The following is a 23,139-nucleotide window of genomic DNA, read 5'->3' as shown; positions in this document are numbered from 1 at the left end:
ACACCCAGGGAAGGACTCTCAGTCAACTTCCCCTACAATGACTCCATGTTTTCAGAGGAAAGGTTGTACGACAAGGGCAACTCTGTCTCGTAAGGACATTTGTTCTGGACTCCGTCCTGCAGTTCCACATACATGTATGTATACAAACATAGTTAACATTAAAATAAAGTATATTACATTACATGTGAGTGTTAAGAAGCAGGAATGACTGCTTATAGTTGTTCAGCCTGCTCTTGGGAACCCTGAATCTTCTACTGTGTCAACCAACAGCACAATCTGTCTTTGAGAACATCATGAAACTTAACAATAAGAGCATCAATATCACTGTGCAAGATGAAAGACTGGCATTCAAAGCGCTGTGTCAAAAAGCCAAAGAAGAATGTGTCTCAAACTTTCTCCTGGAAATGATTTGCTTTGATGAAACCAGTATCTTCTTTCCTGTAAATCTATTTAATTGATTTAAATAATTACCTTTACTGTCTGTTCAATTTTTTGCTTTTAACTAAGATATAAACATTATAGTTTTAAGTTAGCTCAACAATCTTTGAGAAGAGCATTTTGAAAAATGTGGGTTTATTTATTTGTAATATCTGACTGATATCCATTTTGGGAATGATAAACTATAACCTTTTTCTCCACATGAAGCGCAGCGTAAGTTCAAGCAGGAAAACTGACTATACATTCATTCACCTCACTGCTGCATATAATCAGCTCATCATGAGTGTTCTCTTTCAACCAATTACATTTCACCACAATCTCCAGCAGCCAATCATCGTGCTGCAGTCAAACTTTGAAGTTGTTCTCCTTTCTCCTGCAGTCAGTTGTGATTTCAGGTGTTGATGCTGCGGCCCACCCCCACCCCATCCACCTCCTCTCATCATGTCAAGTGCCAAGGAGAGCTAATCTAAATAACTCATCACACCTCCTCTTCATCCCATCTCTTCATCTAATCCAGATCTTCAGCATCCTCTTCTTCCCATCTCTTCATCATCTCCACCAGTGTCTAGATCCCGCAGGGTTTCCTATTATAGTCACGTCTGCCTTTCCCCATTAAGATATACGATATCACGATCGGGGTCTAATCGTCAAAGACTATTAACATTGATATCATATGGCACATGTGTCAATAAATGTTCTTTAAGCAAAAAAGGAAGTCTGATTGGACTGCAGTTGCCTGGACCACAATGCAATGCAGAAGACTTTTGACTGTTGCTTTAATCACCCACATGTAAACTACAAAACCAGGACATACTTACAAATCAGGAATCCACGAAACAATGTTTTTATTCTATTCTGTTCACATTCTTTATTCATCTAGCCTTCCACTTATAATTTTGATTCCCCTTAGGCTATTGTCTAAAGGCTATTTTAGGCCGTCTTTTATTTTACAAATAGACAAAAATAAGCAATGACAGGGTTTTTTTTTTAAGACAAAGCGTTATATTTTTAGACTTCATATCTCTAAATATACTTACAATATAATGTTAGTTAGCACAACATACATTACAGTACAGTATGTTCCCAATCGTAGAGAGGGGTATAAAGTGGTTGAGGTGCCCAGTTAAATGCTCTCCAAAAAATATAAAGTAGTATTATTTTATATTGTAACTATAATGTGAATGCGGTATAAAAGCACTCCGAGCTTAACTACAGTCTGGATCAAAAAAGGACAAGGGTGCTTTTACTCCCTAAGTATCAGGAGGGAGAGCTTGCTGCTGAAATAAGAAATGGCACTCGCATTTGAAGCAGCAAGCCAAAAGAAGAGAGAGAACACAGCCACCTCACATTGTATTAAAAGGAATTCAAAGATATTATGTCTAAAAATATATAGAGGCAAACATTTTGAATAGAGTATTATTTTGCAATTGGATACTTATGTCACTAAAGGTCATATTACCAGATATACTATAACTTGAATATGTTTAGGCATGGATTACAACACATTGTGAACAAATTACACTTTGAATGCATTGAGCAAATGTAAAGGTGGATTTGGTATAGCTGAAAATGCTGTCGATTGAAATTAATGGTAAAATTGTGCTTAGAATGTGCGGTAAAATAAGCATATAGATGTATTTCCTAAATATTTCCACTTGTCTACTCTGATTACACTTCCTTTCAGGTGATGTTGCAGACGCTCTGCTTTTTCCTGAAATCTAAGCTGTGCTGTCACACTGTTTTATTGCTTTGGTGACATCCATGTGTCAACACTTTACTCTGACTTCCTGTTGGCGTCCCTGTGCTGTACTTTATTGTAGGTGTCTTACTAAACCTCCAAACCCAGGCTATAGGAGATTGACAGTCACAGCCACAGATGGCTTCCCTTTATTCCTCATCACTTATGCCCGTGCGATCACCTTCTCAGTGATTTCCTGCCTGAGGTAAGAAGTGATCAGTGACTGTCACACAGTGAGCGATTTCCTGAATGAAAGCCAATCTGGGATGCTGGGATCTACTTTATCAAAGTCACTGATATAGGCAAACAACATGCAGGGAACACTTATACTAACACTTTAAGCACTGCTGAACATAAAGCTTGACATCCTCTAGCATTATTGTCCTATAGGTATCACTTGTACAGTGGCTGCTATTTAGAAGAATTAACATCGATCAAGTTTTTTGGTTAAGATGAAATCCTGCATTGTTTAAAGGTCCCCTATTATATTATTTTCAACAATATATTATAGGTCTCAGATATATACAAAACATGTCTCCGAAGTGTTTGACACAAAATACCAAACAGATCATTGTAGCATCCCATAAACCCCTCTATTTCAGCCCTGTTTCAAAAGTGCTGATTCTGTGTCTGTCGCTTTAAATACAAATGAGCTGCTGCTGGCCACGCCAATCTGTGAGATGATTGGTTTAAAAAACCACAATGGTGCTCTAGGAAGAGATTCAGGTGATAAGGTGGGCGGGTATTGGCTAATGGTTGCACAACCCAAAAAAACATTGTGACATCATAAAATGGCCAAAATCTGATCAGCTCATTTTCAGACAGGTTTTTATATAAATGGATCAGGACAAAAAGAGAGAAAAAGAATTTCCTGAAACTTTCTAAGTCTCTTTACAGAAAGGAGACACATATTTATGTTCCAAAGACAGGAAAAGTTAATTTTGCATAATAAGTGACCTTTAACCTGTTAAGCACTGAGCCTGTTTTTCAGGTCTCAGGCTCGAAAATGACATTCCCAGAACAAATGACCATATCTTCCCTTCTAAAAGGGTTAAATTAATAATCTTTTTTCTCAAAGTAATGATAAACCTGTGAGTTGGATGTAGAAAAGTCAGAATCAATATAGATGTTTTTTATTTTAAAGGGGACCTATCATGCAAAATGCACTTTTGTACGTCTTTTATACATGAATATGTGTCCCCGGTGTTCCAGGGAACTCACCAAGTGTCAGAAAACACAACCCTCTCTATTTTCCTCCATACCCAAATCTCTAAAAAAGGGGCTGCAACGGATCTGATAAAAACTGATCCAGATTTGAACACTGTCCTGACGTCAGGACGGTGGCGCTACGGCTATTGGGCCAACTCCACCAATCAGGAGGAGACAGGCACGGCCATTGCCGTTCGAAAGCGCTGGAGACGATGTAGTACATATGCCAGGCCTGTAGGTGGTGCTGTTCTCACAGAATCAGCCCTTGCAAAAACAGAGCTAAAAAAGTGCAAACTGAGCGAAATGAGGCATGGCTAAAATGCATGATCTGTTTGGTATTTTGAAGGAAAAAAAAGTATAAATATGCCTTATTATATGGTCCTACACTATATTATTAAAATATAGCATGATAGGTCCACTTTAAAGAAAATTCTCTGAGGTGATTTGGGTGGAAATAGGGGTTTTACCGTTTCTCTGGAACCCATTGGTCGATTTTGATGATTGACATCTCTTTCTGACCGTTAGAGCCAATAGAATCGAAGGGGAATCTCCCCACTCACACACATTGTAAAAAAAAAAGGTGGGGGCTTCGCGCATGCAGTTTTGCATCAGAGCGAACCTATACTCTAGCTCTGACATCTGGAAACGGAAAAGCAGGTTTATTGCTTATGGATTATCAGAAATCATTTCAAAGGGACACAGACACATTGGATTAACCTATGGATTAACTTCAGCAGCGTTTTTATCGTTTTAATGCCATTGAAGACCACTTTTGACCAGACTACGACACAGGTAAGCCATGTTAGCGTTTTTAGCTACCTAGCGCCAACATGTTTTGATGTCTGTTTTTGTTTATAAAGTCGCGAGTTCGTATCATTGAGTGATAATGTATGTACCCATTGATTCTGTGTCATCTCACGATGTGAAACGATGTGTTGGATGTGCAGAAAGGATAAATAATAAGGTTTTGTGAGTGAATTTCGGTGCAGTAATCTGTTAGCATTTTTCGCTCGTTGCTAATTCAGAGGCTCAGCGTCAGCATTGTGTTTTCTTTTTTTGAAAAAATAATTAAAATGATCAGTTAGATGAGTTTCTTCCCGTTACATGGATATAAAACATTCATAGTTTATTAAATATTAAGATGCCCTCAGACACTGTTTCCTCAGATGACGCGTTTTTCCCCCGATATCGGGGGTGCGGTGTAGAAGAGGTTAAAGGCATAATTGCTAGCTAGCGATCTCCCTCTTCTCTGCCTTGGCTGGCAGATAACAGTGTTTCTTGGTGCATTGCTACCACCCATATGAATTGAATAGGATGAAACCATTAGAAATATTTAGTGTATGGTGTGTAACCTGTGCATGACCATATAAATGGACCTCGCAGTACATTTTTAGCTTATTTATTAGCCAAATGATTTTGATTACTCACCCCATCCCTAATCCTTGACAGTTTTGACAATGTAAAGAACAAGGTGTGGGTGGCGTTTTCTCCTCAGGCCTGGCGGTTCTTTTCAGTTTTCACCTGCTCCAATACATTGGAGTGCCATTTGTTATTACAGTCCCAAGCTCTCCTTTGTAAATGTCCTCTATGTGGGACGAATAAAGGTATTCTGATTCCTTTCTTGAAACTTCGTAAAAACAGAAGCACCCTTGTCCTTTTTTGTTCCAGACTGTAATATTAGGTTGGAGTGCTTCATCCATCAAGCATTATATTGCATTTACATAAAAGTGACAGTGTAAAATGTTTATCTTGCAGACATTAAACTGATCACTGATAACTGCATGAAATATTCTTAGGAAGATAAGATTGTAGCAGAACATTGCATTTTATGTTTTTCATACACAAATATAAAGTAAACATATGAAGTCTAAATAATTGAACAAAGTCAGTACCTCAAAACTGAAATTAATGTTACATTATTGATATAATTTGTCCAGGAATCAATCATAACAGCATGTTCATGGTGTCCGAATTGTAGCACACAAACTTGCAAGATGGCTCACTCCTACAAATAAATATTATCTCCTCTCCAACATCTTCAAGTTCCATGGCCGATTTCTCATCAGTGCAGTCTTTCTGCCTGTACACCAGCGCCTCCTTCATATAGGTATATCTAAATGAAACCACCTTCTTATAGCTTTCCCTGTTTTAAATGGAAGGAGGGAAGCCAGAACAGGCACGGGCTGACCTGCATCAAAATATCCTCAGTGAATCCAGATCATCATTAGATATATAACATCTACTGTGTTGGAGGCGTTTAGGATAAGACCACTGGAGCGGAGACAAAACAACCAGCGAGTTCATTCTATAAGGATTATTACGGCCCATTTTTTATCAAACCCTAGGGAGTTGTAATCTCCCTTTATGTGGTATATTTAGCTACAAGTATTTACGATGTGTCCACGTACAGGGGATTGAGCTCTATGATCTGGCAGCTGATAATTCCCATGTGAAGAGATTCAATTTGAAGGATAGGCATTATTTTTCTGATTACAGCCCATCTGTGATGGTTATTGTGGGTGAGGAATTCCTGGATAAAGCCAAAAGGCATCAACTTCAGCAATGTACCTTAAAAAGATTCCAATTGGTAGATTTTTTCTCAAATATCTATCTCACTTCTCTGATTTGTTCAATTTTTTTCAAGCAATCAATGAACCTCACTAGGGATGTCTTTGAATCATGAAAACAGCGGTATTGGTTGCCTCTCTTCTGCTGATTCCAGACCCCCTCTGCTCATTATTGACCTGTTTTATTGGTTGAGTGACTGCAGGGGTGACTGCTTTCAATGCGCTTTTGGACGTTATAGTCAATTCCCTATACATGTGTTCACACATAGTAGGCACATTTATTTCCAATTCGTATAAAAATGTTTTATTTTTTTAAATGTCCTTTGAAAATCAGTATAAATAATCAGTATAAAAAGAGCCTCTCTAATAAAAAAAAAGCCTCTCACCAAATGATTTATAGATAAATGTAAGTTAGTTTCTATTAGTACTCTGGAAGTTTTCCATTTTCACATTCATTTCATTTTGCTATTTTTTAAGGTATGTCTTGGATAACAATTTTCATGGACTATGTATTTTCTTCAATATATGACAAAAAAACCTGATCATCCTAGCAATGAAGGAACACATGGTACATTTTCAATTTTGCTATGCTGTACATGCAGCCAATCACACTTTATTATCACTCATTTGTTTATCAAACTACGATACCTCTTACCAGGTAACTTGTTTTTGTAACACATTCATAATCTTGTCTATAAAAAATGTATTCGGCATTCAAGATGACATAATATACAAGCCATATGTCACTCATATTTATGCGTTAACGTCAACATGTTACAATGATGTGACCTAATAATGTGTGAATGCAATTGGTCCACCGATCTTTCAGTAACCATCGTCCCACAACCAGTAGGACTTATAGGGACAACATTACAGGGCAGATCTTCCACAATAAACATATCAAACCTGTAATATGGATCAGAAAAAATGGATATTCCTTTAGGGTACCTTACTTGTCACATTTTTTAAAGTGCATTTAAATCAAGGAATTGGTGTTGAGGACATATACATATTTTAAACTGGTGTTGAGGACATATACATATTTTAAACTGGCAGCATATAAGATTAACAACCCATGCAGATGGTTAACACCTCAAGAGAAGGTGCTATGTCCACCTTCGTCACCGCCATCATCACCATGACTGATGGTTTAGGATTTTCTATATTTTTCTATTTCCCTCTTTAACTTGAACATGGACATAGAAAAGAAAGCAGAATAAAAAAAGGAAATACTTTGCAATGATAATATATAGTATACAGCTATTTGAGGCCTATTTTATGTAAATTGGTGTAAGGATAGCAACTGCTGCTGTCCTATTTCATGCCGGTTTACTGAAATTCTCGAGCTTTTGGGACAAGCAAGCAGCCTCTTGGATGCTGCTGTATGTAGGTGGGTCAAGAAATCTAGGAGGTCTTCAGGTTCCAACTTCCAGCCCCCCGGTGGCCCCCAGCATCGCGCAGGTTGACTGTCAGCTCTGTCACCCACCGTCACGCCTGCCTTCCTCACTCTCCTTCTGGGACGAGATGCCTCTAGCCCACACAGCGTGAAGTGACATGCCCCTACACCCGGTAGAGAGAGACAGAGAGAGAGAGAGAGAGAGAGAGAGAGAGAGAGAGAGAGAGAGAGAGAGAGAGAGAGAGAGAGAGAGAGAGAGAGAGAGAGAGAGAGAGAGAGAGAGAGAGAGAGAGAGACAGAGAGAGAGAGAGAGCAACCTTGGATCTTGAACTAACACGGAATAGAGACACTGATAGAATGATGACAAAGCGGAGAAATGGATCAGACCCCCCTTTTTGTTTCTTCATAAAAAACCCTTCCTATAGGGCAGGGGTTTTCAAAGTGTGGGAAGGTGAGCCTCCCCTCAGAGAACATAAGAACAGCCGCGCCCCCCCCCCTCCCAATTATTATTGCTATTATTATTATTATCATTGTTGTTGTTGCTATAATGCAGGGGTATTCAATTGCATTTCAAAGAGGTCCAGTAAGATAAAATGAAGACTGTTTCTCTCCTCTTGTCTCGTCTCTGTGTGTGTGTTTGAATCTATCGTGCTGGCTCACTGACTGCACCGATTTGATTGGCTGAGTAGCGTCACCTCCTTAAAACATTAAACAATAACTTTTTTAAACCTTTTTATCTTTATGTTTTAAACATATTGTATACAACTCCCCCACTACTTGGACTATTCCTTGCACCCCTCTAGAATAAGCCCAAATGGTCTCAACCATATTGCATCAGTAATAACGTGCACTTTGTTGTTATCGTTATAACAAGATCGCAAGGACAGTGGTAGCGATCGGACAATTGAGTGTTGTTCAGTTTGTGTGTTGTGGAACATGCGTGTCCGTGCATGAAAATATACCACACACCCAATTACAATAGCATGTTCAATTCACTACCCTGGAAGTTAATAAAGTTGTTAAAGTTGGAACAGCCTGTGGACAGCCGTTCTTCCTTGCATGTCAGTCGCCGACACCTTCTTACAGAGGACAGGCAAATCTAGCTGCAGCACGACCCGTATATTTTCGCACGCCGTGTTCTCAACACATATTTTTAAATTTTTTTTAACATTTTCAACATCGTGGATAAATCCTTATATGTTCCCGGCAACACACTGAACGTCAATTTTGCCTCCTTATTACACTCATCCCTACTTTAGTGGGAACAATGAGTCTGCGTCTTTGATGCACACAGGAATAAACGCAGATCATACTCTGCACTTGATTTTGATCAAAGTCCATGCGGAAAACCCGCACTCACACAGGTAGGTGGAGATGAAGGGAATGAGCACTTTTACAGCCTTTTTGGCGAAGTGGGGGAACTCGGTCTCCACAGACAGCCAAAAGTGGGCAAGTGTCACTTTTCTCATCTTTTCTCGTTATTTTTTTTCTCACGCTACGCCTCCCCTGAAGCTCTCTGGCGCCCCCCAGGGGAGGCGCGCCTCACACTTTGAAAACCGCTGCTATAGGGTATTGTAATTGGCAAATATTGAATGAGAAACAGCCTGCCTCGACAAAAAGAAATGATATATTTTTTAAATTAGAAACATATCCAGGGCTAAATTCCCACAAATAGGTTTAGATATGGTTGCCAATTTTATTTAAGAATTACAAGAATATACAGTAATATGTTTGAGTATTACAAAGACACATGTTTTTGGCTTGTTATAGTTTGCATGGTGCAGTGTTGGCGGGTGGTTTCAAAGGACATCTATGAAGTTAGCTGAGTTGCTTTTTATTTTTATTTGACCAAACAAACATATTTCAAACTTGATCTTGCAAACTAAATGGCTAAAAGGGCGCTCAAACATTACACCCAAATGTGATTATTTCATACAATCTCATCTTAATCCCATAGGCAATAATGTAGAAAAATATCCCGTACTTTCATCCACCAATCGGGATTTAAATCAGAATTGTATTAATTAGTAGATGGACATTGTGGATCAAATATTACCACACCATATTCAAACCTGATGGAGAATTTGCTTTGTTTTTAAGTGTTAAATAACAACTAAAGATGATTTCTGGACATTGATTGTTGCTTATTATCATAAATATGTAATGTTCTTAAATAAATATATGGTGCCCAGACCCATTAATGATATGATCAGGGATATCTTTAGCCATTCAGTTCAGGTTATATGCGTAATTTAACCCATATTGTACTTATTGACATAGGCAAAATCCTCCTGTGTCTTTAAACCAGTTAAACCCCATGCCCCCGCCCCCGGGGGCAAAACACAACAATATTCACGAAAATGTGTATCAGGGCTTCTTAACATTTAACAACCTATTAATGTGTCATACCCACTTAACGGGAAGAAACTCAGCTAACTGACGATATGAACCATTTTTACCGAAGCAAAACACAACTCTAACGCAGAGCGTCTGAATTAGCACTAAGCATAGCACATAACTCACGGTACCAATATACCAGATACCATATGAAAGCTGAGATTCCACAGATTCCAATGGTATAAGTATCATCACTGTGCGACCAAAACGGCAGCAAAGGCAAGCAAAGACAACACACAACTTCACTTTACGGGGCCAAAAATATGTCTTACATTTGCTGTTTTCTGATCAAAAGTTGTGTTCAATGGCATTAAAACGCATATAAACGCTGCTGAAGGTTAATCCAATGTCTCTGTGTCACTTTGAAATGATTACTGATAATCCATCATAACATTTATGTCACTAAGAGTAGTTTTCATATAGAGTGTATGAGAGCTGTAACCCAGCTTCCGGTTTTGGGCATGCTGGCTGCGCATCAATCTCATTCACCAATGGTAATGTTTAGATGGATTTAAGATTTTTTTTCTTTTTCTAAACCTCTCTAAAAAGGTCACATTTCACTTGTTTTGCATCAATCTTGATACAGGGTATATTATATGTTATAGTTTGGATTCCTAAAGCTTTAAGTCCCATCATTCAAGGGTGGTTTTCACTATAAGTAATGTTTTTTTTTGGACGGAAACTATAATTTACATTTTTCTTACTATGTTCAATCTGAATTTACTTTAAAATAAAAACATCTATATTGATTCTGACTCTTCCACATCCAACTCACAGGTGTATCATTGCTTTGAGAAAATATATTATTAATTTACCCCTTTTAGAAGGGAAGATATAGTCATTTGTTCTGGGCATGTCATTTTCGAGCCTCAAACCTGGTTTACCAGGTTTTTGCCCAAATATTATTGTTTACTTTTCTTGTTTTTGATCAAACAGCATACTCTTAGAAATTAAAGTCAAAGTAATAAAGCTTTTAAACACTGATCAATTGAAAAAACGACTCTTGAATGCCAAAGTGAGAAAAATCTCTATCTATTGATCTAAATGAAGTGCTTCATTTAGATAAATTAGATGACGCTGCCCTCATCTCTTTCAGCACCGGACAGCTCCCGCCCCGCTGGCGTTGTGATTGACAGGAGAAGCAGCCAACTGCGGATCATCAGGAGAAGGAAGACGGGCTCCTGATGTGTCTCTTCGAGGCTTCGGTAGGCCTACTTAATGCCTGTTGTGGTCGGAAGAGGGCGGAGTGCGTTTATCATCCAAGTGAGAAGCTCCCTGACTCGGTGCCTCGTATAAAAATATATAAATATAACAATAACCTGCCCCCTTTACCCCTCCCTTCCTCCTCGTTTTGAATCAGTCTATGTAGAGGGAGAGCGTCCGCCGCACAGCAAAGCCAAGACAGTCTACAGTGAGATACAGAGAGGAAGAGAGAGAAAGGAAGAGGTGGAGGGAAACAGCTGCAAGCGGATACTCAACATCAACAAGCTGTATAAGGCATCTGTAAAGAAGAAGAAGGGCTTTTAAGCGAAGACAGCGAGGGGGGTTCCTTGCGTTTTCCCCCTCCTCTGCTTTTTTTATTTCAAGATCAGAGGCGTGGAGCTCGCAAGAATATCCTACAAGTGGTGAAGCGATGGTTTAGCGGAGCAATTTGCTGGATTGTTTTTACAGCCCGCCCGCCCTAACCACTGTAATTCTGATCCTCTGTACATCAGTGGAAGCTTTTTCCTGGAGGGAGATGGCTGTTTTCCGGCTGTCGTTGCTACTGCAAGTGGGATTTGTGATCGGATCAAACCATAAATACGCGGAATGGTCAGCGCATGGGGAAGATGTGAGAGCACGGGAGGCGGTTTACGGCGCTCAGACGCACCGTCGGCAGCTGGCTCATCTCCGTGCGCCTCAGCCTCCTCCGGGCGAGACGCCGGAGAACCTAGAGGAGCTTCTCCCCAGGGTGGTCACCGCTTTTCTTCACACGGGGGACTCGACCACCTTAAACCACGCCAACTGCTCGCGGAGGTACGAGCTCACCTCTCTGCGGGGAAGGTCAGAATCAACCCCGCATCAGTCCATGAGCAGCGTGTTGGATACGGTGCTGCACGCCACAAACTTCCTCAACATGATTCTGCAAGCCAACAGGTCCAGGGAGCAGAGTCTCCGGCGAGACATTGAGTGGTACCATGCCTTAGTCAGGAGTATTCTGGAGGGAGACGCCAAGATCCACCGGGCTGTGGTCACTTTTAGCGCGGATTCGTCTGTGGAGGGGCCCTCGGTGCTTCTCCAGGCCACCAGGTCCGGTGGCGAGATAGTTCTCCATGACCTCTCCAGCATGGCACACCACCATCTGCACAACCGCACAGCAGACACAGAGTGGTACCACGGTGTCAAAGACAGGAAGAAGCCCAATTTCCACAAGAGGGTGATGAGTCAAGATTTTAAATCACTGGACAATTCTCTAAAAAGGGGAGAGAGTTTTATCCCGGACAAGGCACATGTCAAATGGTCTGCGCCCTACCTGGAGTGTGAACATGGGAATTTTGTTCCCCGCTGGCTTTTGACCTTATCGGCTGCTTTCTATGGCCTGAAGCCCAACCTGGCTCCTGAATTCAGGTAGGCACACAGATGAAACCTGAACATGTTATGTTGGTTAAAATAGAACATCTGGTAAACAACAAGCTCAGCAAAACATCACTTATTGTCATTAGAAAGACCCTGTTCATAAGCCTTGCACGAATGACTTGAATTATTAAATGTGTATGTGTGTGAGAAAGATGTATATGTCAACCTAAAGGTGAGTTCTGGCCTGTTAAACCACCACTTCATCTGCAACCAACATAAATAAAGCTTACCTGCCTCTTTCCTCCTCAAACATACCGCAGCCTCCCACTGGCCTCCCCCTGTTTACCAGGGGGGTTTCTACTCCCCTCCAGTCTGAGAAGGCGCCGGGATGCTAAAAATAACCCTGAATGTTAGTGGATGTAGCAGTGGTGGAAACCCCTGGCTACAGGCCCTAATTCATTTTTCAAAGACTCACTAGGCTGCATGCTTTACTACTCAGGAAATGTTCTGTGCCCTTTTCTGTAAATCTAGATGAGTCAGAACCTTTCTGAGATGAGAGAAAGCACATCAACTGGCATTTGCAGATGAATACATGTTGAAATATTTGGCTGTTTTGTACAATCCATGTATTGAAGCCACCCCTGCTGCAGCCTGCTCGGAAAATGTGCCACGTTTATGCCACCAGCCCTGATATACACTGGAATAATTAAGTGTAAAGGCTCCATTGACCAACATCTTCATAATAAATATGTAATCCAGATCACTAGGTGTGTGTGTATAGCCTACGATGAATCTTTAATTGATACACTTGAGTTGCTCACAGGCAGGCATGGATTGCAAAGTCAAAACCTGCAGTGATTAAAACTGTAATAGGCTATCACCTGGTGTTATCCCACTGTAAAGCCTCTCAGGGCAGCTTCACACACTCAGTGTCAGATACTGAAACAGTTTGATAGGAAGGTACACTAAACTAATGGACATTGGTCTGAACTCCAATTTATCTGTAAAGCCAAATTCCTGGTGTTGAAGCTTCCCATCCGTTTTGTAAATGTTTCCCCTTTCATGGCCTCCATTAGATCGAAGGTGTGACATGCGTGGGCGTTTGGTATTGTTTTAAGTCCTTGGAGAGTGTTCTGTCCTGCAGCACTGAAAGAAACACCCCGCTGTGCTTAATCAACACTCCTAGTATAGTAACCTTACTGTAAATTACGGATGCTCATAGATTATGTGAGTTGCTTGTAGAACATGTATTCTATATAATTAGGACCAATGCAAATATTTAATTTAATACATTGGACATTTTCCATTCCTTATGCTAAAATAAGCTCACTAAGCTGCTAGTTATTGCTTCATCTCTAGTGCAAAGAAATGAGATGGGTTAAGATTTTCTCATCTAATTCTCAACAAAATGCAAAGTATCTCCCCAAATGTAGCTCCGGAAGTGTACTATTTCTTAAAAAAGAAAGCTCTAACTGGCAAAGATTTCCAGAAATGTCAACATTACGCAAAAGCTATTTTTAGAAAGGTCCATTTCTATCTGCCAGATAAATCACGTTTGACACATTTAAGCAAAATTCAACAACAAACATGCTGTGCTTTTTGGCAATTTATAAGAGAATATTTATCGTAGATTGCCAGGCAGTCGTGTTTCCACATCATTAACCAAATGCCTTAAACACCTTGCTAGGATTATCTCAGTGTATGCTATTACAATAGTCATAATTGATTTTGCTTACAATTGTGTGCTTATTCAGTCAGTAAGCTTTCTTCATAATTGTGTCTCAGTTTGTCTCTTAACAGCCGTCTTTCAGAGGCTCATATCAAAGTGGGAGGCGGCTCATCCTGCATCCTCCCTGTACTTCAGCACACGTCCAGATAAGAAACAGTAGAGGAGGGCATAATATAGCTGCCTCCGACATCAGCTCTCCTCTGCTGTCCCTTCAGATGAATACACAATCAATACAACAATGAATTAATAATGAATGATGTAGAACAACAACCCTGCATGGGCCATCTTGATTCCTTTTAATGTCACTTCCTGTTGGGCGTGATGACGTCTCAAGCAGCAAGGTGACTTATTTAATGCATGAAAATAAATCAAATGTTGAGGCATTTTTTTCCTGCCGTTTGTTTGTGAAACCTGCAGGTGTTTAACATCTAATGCTAGGAGTGTGTGGACATGTGTTTGGTATGGATCGACCGTTTGTTTCTATAAAGGTGTAAGAAATCGCACCTCTCACATTTAATCTCTTCTCTTCCCGCCTGTCTTTTCAGTTGCACTAGAGGCACAGGGGAGGCAGCTTACACCCCACAGGGAGGAAAGGCTGTTTTCAAGCATGCAGTGTGTGTGTGTGTGTGTGTGTGTGTGTGTGTGTGTGTGTGTGTGTGTGTGTGTGTGTGTGTGTGTGTTTTTCCATTGTCAGCGGATGAGAAATGTTTCAGCATGATACGAACCGTCCTAATTAGCAGATCCCTCTTCAGACTTCAGACGAAAACTTGTAACTACACAGGCGCACAAATGCAAAAAGTCGTTTTTTAACAAACACACAAAGTGGGAATACACAGGAAAGGAGGTGAAGAAGGTGGGGTATGTTGTAGGTGAAAACATGCTGTACTTCAAAATAACCTTTCACAACACGGACCTTAATTGCTTTGAGGCTTGAAGCTCCAGCAGCAGCAGTATAATCAGGCAAACTGTAAAGACATTTTTTCAGCATATTTCTCCAAAGGCCAAATAGGTTATACTGTAATTAGATGGTAGGATCGTCTTCATTTACGCTTGGCTTATCGCCCTATTTTGCTGTACAGCAGCTTAAATCTGGACAGCCTGACTGCTGTGGGACACCCAGCAGTAAAACAGAGAGGGAGGCCTCAAGCTCCAGGAGCAGCCAGCAGCATCTGCTTCGATGGACACCATCCAGAAACAAATAGGAAGGAAACCCCACAATTCCCTGGGTTAAACATTCATATATGATGGTAAGCTCAAATGAATTGAAGCAGGATGGAAAAAAATGCATCAAAGAGGGAAATTAGTGGGGACTCGGGGCTAAGAGAAGGAAGCTTTCTTAACCAGTAAAGATGTAAGAAATCACAAGTGCAGCTGAAATGAGTCTAACCTTGTCAACTTTCTGCTAAGTGCAACCTAAAGAAAGCAAGGGTTAAATATCCCTGAGGTTGTCACTGGGACTCCTTCAGCCAGTAAATGTCACGTTACAGAAAATCCAACTACCATCTTCCTGGCTTGCTATGAAGAGATATTCTATTCCTACTAATACTGCTTATGAGGGGGCTAATCTCAGTGATATTGATACTATTATGGTGATGTCATTTGGTTGCCTTTCAAAGGATTATAACTGTAATATCACTACTGTAGGTTTATCCTTTATAATCTGGTGAATAGATGATAGAACAGGCCTTATAAGGGACAACAGACTGCTGTGTTCGGTCAAGAAAAGTAGGAAAAGATTTGGTAAAGGAATTAAGCTGCTTTTAGGGTTTTTCATTTCCTTCATTTTTTTGGATGTTGTCAAAGGGTGTTTGCAAAATACAGGAAATACGCTGTACTTCAAGATTTCATGATGAATCATCATTTATTTGTAGATGTTTCATAATGAATATATAGCATGTAGGGGAAAAAGATGAACAAAAACATTTTGCAGTTTTAATACATGTTATATTGCAAACAGTAATCTTATCTAGTACATAACCTTTTGATAGCTTTCAATTACTGCATTTTTGTACGTTGCCTTGTTCTAAATGATCCTGATGCTGACAGCAATATATTAGGCTGATTAGTTTGAAAGCAAAATATAGAGAGATAGAGGTGGACATACCAATTATAAAGTGCTGGTTATTAGAAACCATGCCTTAGTTTTCATTTAGATATAAACATGTTCGTTCTGATTGTCATATCACCATAACTTGTCAACAACTACAGTCAGACTATCAATCATTTCACGCTTTCCCCCAACTGTCAGGTTTTTTTTTGTCAGCAGCTCAAATTATTGACAATCTTCCGACTTGATGTTTGGTCTTCAGAGGAATGCTTTTAATGACAAGAGTGTGTCAAGAGTCCAGAAGTGCCAGCTCTGAAAAAAAAGAAAATAAGTCTTTATTTGCTTTCTTTGACAGGCATCGTGCTTTTTTTTTTTTTACCAGCGACAGAACTCAATAAAATGACCCAGGTCGCACTGAAACGCTGGTAGACAAGCAGCATCCTGCCCAGCGGCTACACTCACATTAGCTTCTGCTCGTCCTGTCAGCCTAATGCATTTCCATCTCATAAGAGACATTTTCTTTTGGAGGGCTGCACGGTTCATGCGTTGGGATTGTTCCATGGTAAAATGCACGAACTGTGCCTTTCTTAAAGGACAGCATTGTGTTCTTGTCAAGACACTGGGGCAGGAGAAAATGTGCATGGAAGTTCATCTGGGCGTGCAAAGGCTTCTGGCTACATCATGGATAAGCTAAAGGATCATGTTTAAGCTTATGCCATTCTTCCATGTTCTTTCTTCCTTTATGTTATTCTTGGTTTATCTGCCCACAGTCAGTGTAACTGTCAGAGCTTATCATTCTTGCTTCAGAATAAAAATCTGTTCCAGAGCTATATATATACATATATATAAATGAATACAAATAATCCTTCAGTTTACACATGAAAAATTGCCCATACAACCGGAAGTCTTAACATAGCTTTGCAGAGGATTCTGTATTATTTATGTCCCTACTTTGAATACTGACATAAATGTATTACATTCTAATGTTCCCATATTCCCATTATTATTCTGTCTTGCTCTGGTATGAAAGTCTTGCAAAAGCCTCTGTTCATGAGTACAAATGTTTACCTTACATTTTACTTAAAGGGGACCTATCATGCAAAATGCACTTTTGTACGTCTTTTATACATGAATATGTGTCCCCGGTGTTCCAGGGAACTCACCAAGTGTCAGAAAACACAACCCTCTCTATTTTCCTCCATACCCAAATCTCTAAAAAAGGGGCTGCAACGGATCTGATAAAAACGTATCCAGATTTGAACACTGGCCTGACGTCAGGACGGTGGCGCTACGGTTATTGGGCCAACTCTCCACCTATCAGGGGAATGTGGGGTTGGGCCACGGCCGGCCATTGCCGCTCGAAAGTGCTGGAGACGCTGTAGTACATATGCCAGGCCTGTAAGTGGCGCTGTAGTCTGCCACAAAAGCAACGAAGAAGACTTCCCGCGCATGGTTACCATGGTTACCCTTCTGTTTATTCTCCGCTGTGGCTTTTTTTCTCCCTCCCCGAGGCAAGCGTTTGCTCCTGCTGCTGTAATTCAATGCAATCCCTCCCCGTCGAGGCAAGCACTGTAATTCTCTCCGGTTAGTCCACCAGCAGATGACAAACACCCACCTCTCCGCCTCTTCCAAGGAACGAGGGGACCGTGCGGCAGAGTTTCAGTTAGGTTTTCTTTCGCCGGTCAAGATGTCCGTTAAAGTTGAAATCTTCCGGACAAAATGAGAAAAGTGCCGGTCAAAGGTCTTCTTTGTTATTTATTGAGCTTTAAAACAAATGAATAACGACTCTATATAATAATAATAGGCTATAATAAAACACGGAGGACGGAGATCTATTTTTCTCCCCCTCTTCTGACTTGATCAGAGCGCGTTCCCCTCTCCTGCAGGGGGGCGTGGTCAGCTGCAGCTCACAGACTCAGCCCCCTGCAAAAACAGGGCTGTAGAACAGCAAAAGCGAAATGAGGCATGGCTAAGGCCACATTTACACGAGAACGAAACGGCTTGTATCTGCATAGTTTCTCTTGCGTATAGCCCTATTATTTACACGAGGCCGTAACAAACGGACCCCACAAACGATAACGGGTCCCAAGGTGGATAGATTTGCAAACGAAACGCTCTGGGGGGTCAAACGAGTCCGTGTAATCGCCTCTATACGAATATTTCCTGAAAAAATAACGATAGCCCCACCTCTCCCCGCCTCTGCTGCTCACTGCTGTAGCATGGCCAGTAGCTACTGCTAGTGCTACTGCTACTGTCCATGCTACAGATGTTAGTACAACATCTACAGCTCGACCATGCTACAGATGTTAGTGCAAAATCTACAGCTCCTCTCCCACAACCATCAGCAACAAGTGGACATGGAGAATTACATTAACTACTACATGTTGCTAAATCCACCGCGGGGCATAAACAGAAGGGTAGCCATGGCAACATTGCTGCGGGGCTGCTCCGGGGTCTTCTTCGCTGCTTTTGGTGTATTTTGTGGCGGAAGTTACAGCGCCACTTACAGTCCCGGCATATGTACTACAGCGTGTCCAGCACTTTCGAGCGGTCTCGTGTGGAAGTACAGCGCCACTTACAGTCCCGGCATATGTACTACAGCGTTTCCAGCGGTCTCGTTTGAACAGACACGTTAAATGAAACGAATGCTTTTTTGAAAGCGCATACTGTGCATAAACGCAAACGTTCCCGTGTAAAAGCAGCCTAAAATGCATGATCTGTTTGGTATTTTGAAAACAGAAGCGTATAAATATACCTTATATAGGTATGGCCCTACAATATATCATTTAAATATAGCATGATAGGTCCACTTTAATTTAAAACACTTTTATTTAATTTTTATTAATTGTACTATTATTTGATAGAATAAGGAGTTCTCTTTCAAATCCTTTGTAAGACAACAAGCATGAATGCAGATCTAATAACTTAATTGAAAACACTTTTATTTAAAGGTGGGGTAGGTAAGTTTGAGAAACCGGCTCGAGATACACTTTTTGTTATATTCCATGGAATGCTCTTAACATCCCGATAGCGATAAATATCTTAAGTGCTTTGACAAAAAATCCATAAAAAAATGTCATCTGTGGAAGCCGTAGTACTGTAAAAAGTACGACCAATCATTTTAGCCGGCCTGGCTAAAATAACTGGATGGCCGACCTGCCTGTCAGCCTTCCATCGGGGAACAAACTTATCTCGTGCCCTCATTGGTCATGTGCGCGTTCGTGTGTGTTGGAGGAGGGGCTCTGTAAGGAAGTGGCAGATTTTTTCCGGCTATGTATTTTCAAATTCTAGCGATCTCGAGCTGGTTTCTCCAAAATTACCTACCCCACCTTTAATGTTTTGAGTCCGGATGAAAAAAAGGACCTGTGGCAATCTTGATGATCTCCTTGCAAGCTGTCAAACATCAAAGGCTAGCTTGACTTTAGCTTAGCCATGGGTACTTTTCAAACAACGAAGTTACAGGGTTCACACACCTTGTAAAAACAGGTGAGTCCTTACATTTCAAACTGTGGCAAGCTAGCAGCTACAGTAGGAAGACAGAGCATTTAAAAGAGGCACTAAGCCGACTGGAGACTCAACCTACTCTCTGTTGGCGGTGGCAGTAGCAGCCTCAGCTTGCATTTAGCCTTTATGCTAAGCTAATACATCTTCGTATAGTTTCTGCTTTTACCAGCATCCCTCTTTCAAGTCCTTGTTAAGACAACAAGCATACATGCTGATCTAAGAATATATAAATGCATAGGAGTAGTAGTAAATATGTTGTTACTGTAGCTAATAAGTTACATCAGTCACCATGCTGGGTTGCACCTAATGTATTTTAAATAGTACATTAGAATGATAAATTAAGTAATTTATACTTAGCTACATTGTATTAGGTTAGAGTACTCACAGCTACTCCAATTAAAGAGTAGATAATAGCAATTATTGCAATTCATTATCTGGTGTAATTCTTTATCCATTCAATATACCATGTTTCTGTGCCAGGGCAATGTGCTTATATCAAATTAACTACGACAAGAAACCTGTCAATACGTCTTGTGTCTTTTCTTTACTACAGACTCCACTACAGTCTCCTCAACGGGCAAATCAATCTCAGAGACCATTTTCTGAATAGAGACATACAGCTTAAAGCGTATTGGCCTGACATTCATTATTCATTCATGAATTCATCAAAGACTGACTTGTAACAAAGAGGGCATATGGATGCCTTCATTGCAGGAACTTTTGGCTGAAAATCCTTTTGTAGCTTATAAACCATTACCTAGATATATCTACAGTCAACTTCATAATGCTGGGGCTAATGTTTGCACAGTCTGACCAGTCTATAAGAAAGACTAGAGCATTGCTGGTGGGATGCCCCTCTCCAAACTGGCCTGGCCTTTAGTCCCACTAAGAATGGCGGATGAAAGGAGAGAGCACTCTGTTTCCTGGGGCACCACTACCTCCTGCTTTCTATGATAATCCCGTCTTTATACCAAAGGGCCAGGATGGCAACCATGATGCTTCTGCTTCATGTTCCTCATTGTCACTCTCATATTACAACCCAATCTTTGCATCTTAAGTTGTCAGAGCTATTTGATACGCCATTTGTTCACCCTAGCTGGAATGCGTAAGATCGCCTTTCGAGTTCGAAGCAGAAAAAAAGGAGGCAAAGGAAAAAAAGAGGCTATTTTAGTTAAGCAAATATTAATGCTTGTGCTGCCAATGATTCATTTTGATAAATTCTAAATCTTGTTCTTGTTTTTTATGTGATTTAGAGGACACTCTCCTACCCTTATTACATACAGGAGTATTGAGACGGAGGTAATTTCTCAGGAAAAAAAACAGTAGTGCAGTGGGAAAAAAGTGAGGTCAGTTTGCCCCAAGGCAGGAGCAGCAGTTATTAATAACAGAACTACAGGCAACAAGAGCGCTGCACTCGTATGGTGTCCATTGGGAGCTGGTTACAGTAAACCAGCTCCATACACCTGGAGAGCATGCCACAACAGCAGTATTTGTGTGTGTGTGTGTGTGTGTGTGTGTGTGTGTGAGTGAGTGTGAGTGTGTGTTTGTGTTTGTACGCCTAGGAAAGTGGATGGACAGAGAGCATACGTTAATGCTTGTATGTTATGTCATGGTTGAATATTCAAATGTATTGAAATAGTTTTATTCTGTCAATATTTAAATTGAATTAAGGATATTTTTTTACTAATAAATACGTCCTGCTAAAATAAAGTATATCTCCAACTGATTGAACAATAATACTTAAACCTTGAATGCTCATTGGATTTTATTTAATACAATTTAAATGTGGTGTGTTGGAGGGTGGCATAACAATAGCAATACCAACACATTAAAGGTTGAAAGGTTAGTTTTTTTAACAGTAAGCATTAGCTGGTAATGGGGCACACATTTATATTAATGTTGATATGGTTACCTGGATTTTAATAAAACTTTCCCAAGTTGAAGTAAACATTAAAGGGCCCATGTCATGGCCATTTCCACTGATCATAATTACATTGTTGAGGTATACTAAAATAGATTTATACTGTGCAATTTTCCAAACTCACATTGGTTTCGCATACAGCATCTCTGTCAAGTATGTGTATTCAGCAGTATTCACTCTCTCCACTAAACGACTCGTTGGAGCTCTTGCCCCCCCCTCCCTGTGAGCCTAGTGTGCTCCGATTGGTCAGCTCGGCCACTCTGTTCTGATTAGTCAACCACCAGAGAGGCTCCGTCCATGTCTAACAGTGCTTTTTTCGGCTCGCTCTCAGCAGAACATCAGTCTTATAATGGCGTCGGTACAGCCATATATTTTATACGCTAACTAACCAAACTGTACCTACAACTGTTGTTATAGAAGAGTGTGACGGCCCCAGGGCCTTTGTTTTACAATGGGGTGGAGCTGAAGAGGCTAATCAGCGCGATAACGGACACCTGGCCGGAGCCGAGGTGCTATTAAGCCCAGCTGCCCGGAGTCACACGGCGGCCCCTCTCTCTCTCCAAAGCGGCTCGGCGATCCTCTCCCCTCGACCACCTATCTCTGCATTTACCACAATAAATGTGCCGTGGTTTTGTAAACTCGTGTATGTCTCCTTGTCTTTCCGTTGTGGCCTACGAGCCGATCATAACAAAGAGTAAGTTATTTTTACCTGTTATAAACTACTACTGTTTGATGAGAAATCAAATCATGGTTTGCTATATATGAATGATATGTTATAGGAGCAAATAATTCAGGGAAGAAAGGATAGGCCTACTAAGTATTTCCATTAAACTTTATTTTTAGAAATGTACAAAATGAACGTAAATATACATATATACACGGTATATCATCAATTACTCCCCGTTGTCGGCATCTTGCCTATAGCAGCTGGGGCTTTTTAGGACGATGCATCAGTGTGGTAGTCCCGTCATGTATTGTCCGGCAGGATCTGGCTGGACGAAATCAAATGCAAATCACAAAATATTAGAGAAACTTAGTTGTTTTAGATTCGTTAGTAGTAGTTGTGGTAGGAGTCTATCTAATGAACACAGTAGCTTGCCAGCTAATATGCTAACCTAGCTTTGTTTACCTTGGTAGCTAACACGATATGAACGCTAGCTCGGAGGAACGGCAACTATAATGTAGAGTAATAAAACTACTATGAACAAAAGCTAGTGGTTCATATTAGGCTAGCAATAACGTGTTTATAATTGCAATCTTATACGGGTAGTCTGCTACGTTCGGTCATTCACTGTAACGGTCATGAATACATTGTTTTTGCACTAGCATGTATAGCTAGCCTCGTTAGCTATACATGCAGTATGTACATGTACTGTCACAATGTACGGTAAATCACCCGGAGTATACTGTATGACTATTCCGTGTGTGACTGCAGACATTCTCCTGCCATGACAAACATGTAAGGCCATCTGCTGACATTGTAGTTGATATATTTAAACGCTAGCAACGTCGTTAGCCCAGTAAGCTGGGCTTGTTTAGTGTAATAAAACCACTATGAACAAAAGCTAGTGATTCATATTAGGCTAGCAAGAACGTGTTTACAATTGCAATCTTATACGGGTAGTCTGCTACATTCA

At 40.6% G+C, this 23,139-nt stretch overlaps 1 protein-coding gene across 1 annotated transcript in view; it reads left to right on the top strand.

The window, feature by feature from the left end:
• Nucleotides 1-11,483: 11,483 nt before the first annotated feature.
• The window catches only part of gpr158a (G protein-coupled receptor 158a), a 64,771-nt gene continuing 53,115 nt past the window's right edge, over nt 11,484-23,139 (top strand). The window contains 1 exon segment of the mRNA XM_034149334.1: nt 11,484-12,352. Coding sequence (XP_034005225.1) covers nt 11,484-12,352 — 869 coding nt within the window.

Source organism: Trematomus bernacchii, unplaced genomic scaffold, assembly GCF_902827165.1.
Source record: "Trematomus bernacchii unplaced genomic scaffold, fTreBer1.1, whole genome shotgun sequence".
Taxonomy (NCBI): domain Eukaryota; kingdom Metazoa; phylum Chordata; class Actinopteri; order Perciformes; family Nototheniidae; genus Trematomus; species Trematomus bernacchii.
This window is presented reverse-complemented; position numbering and strand designations above follow the sequence as displayed.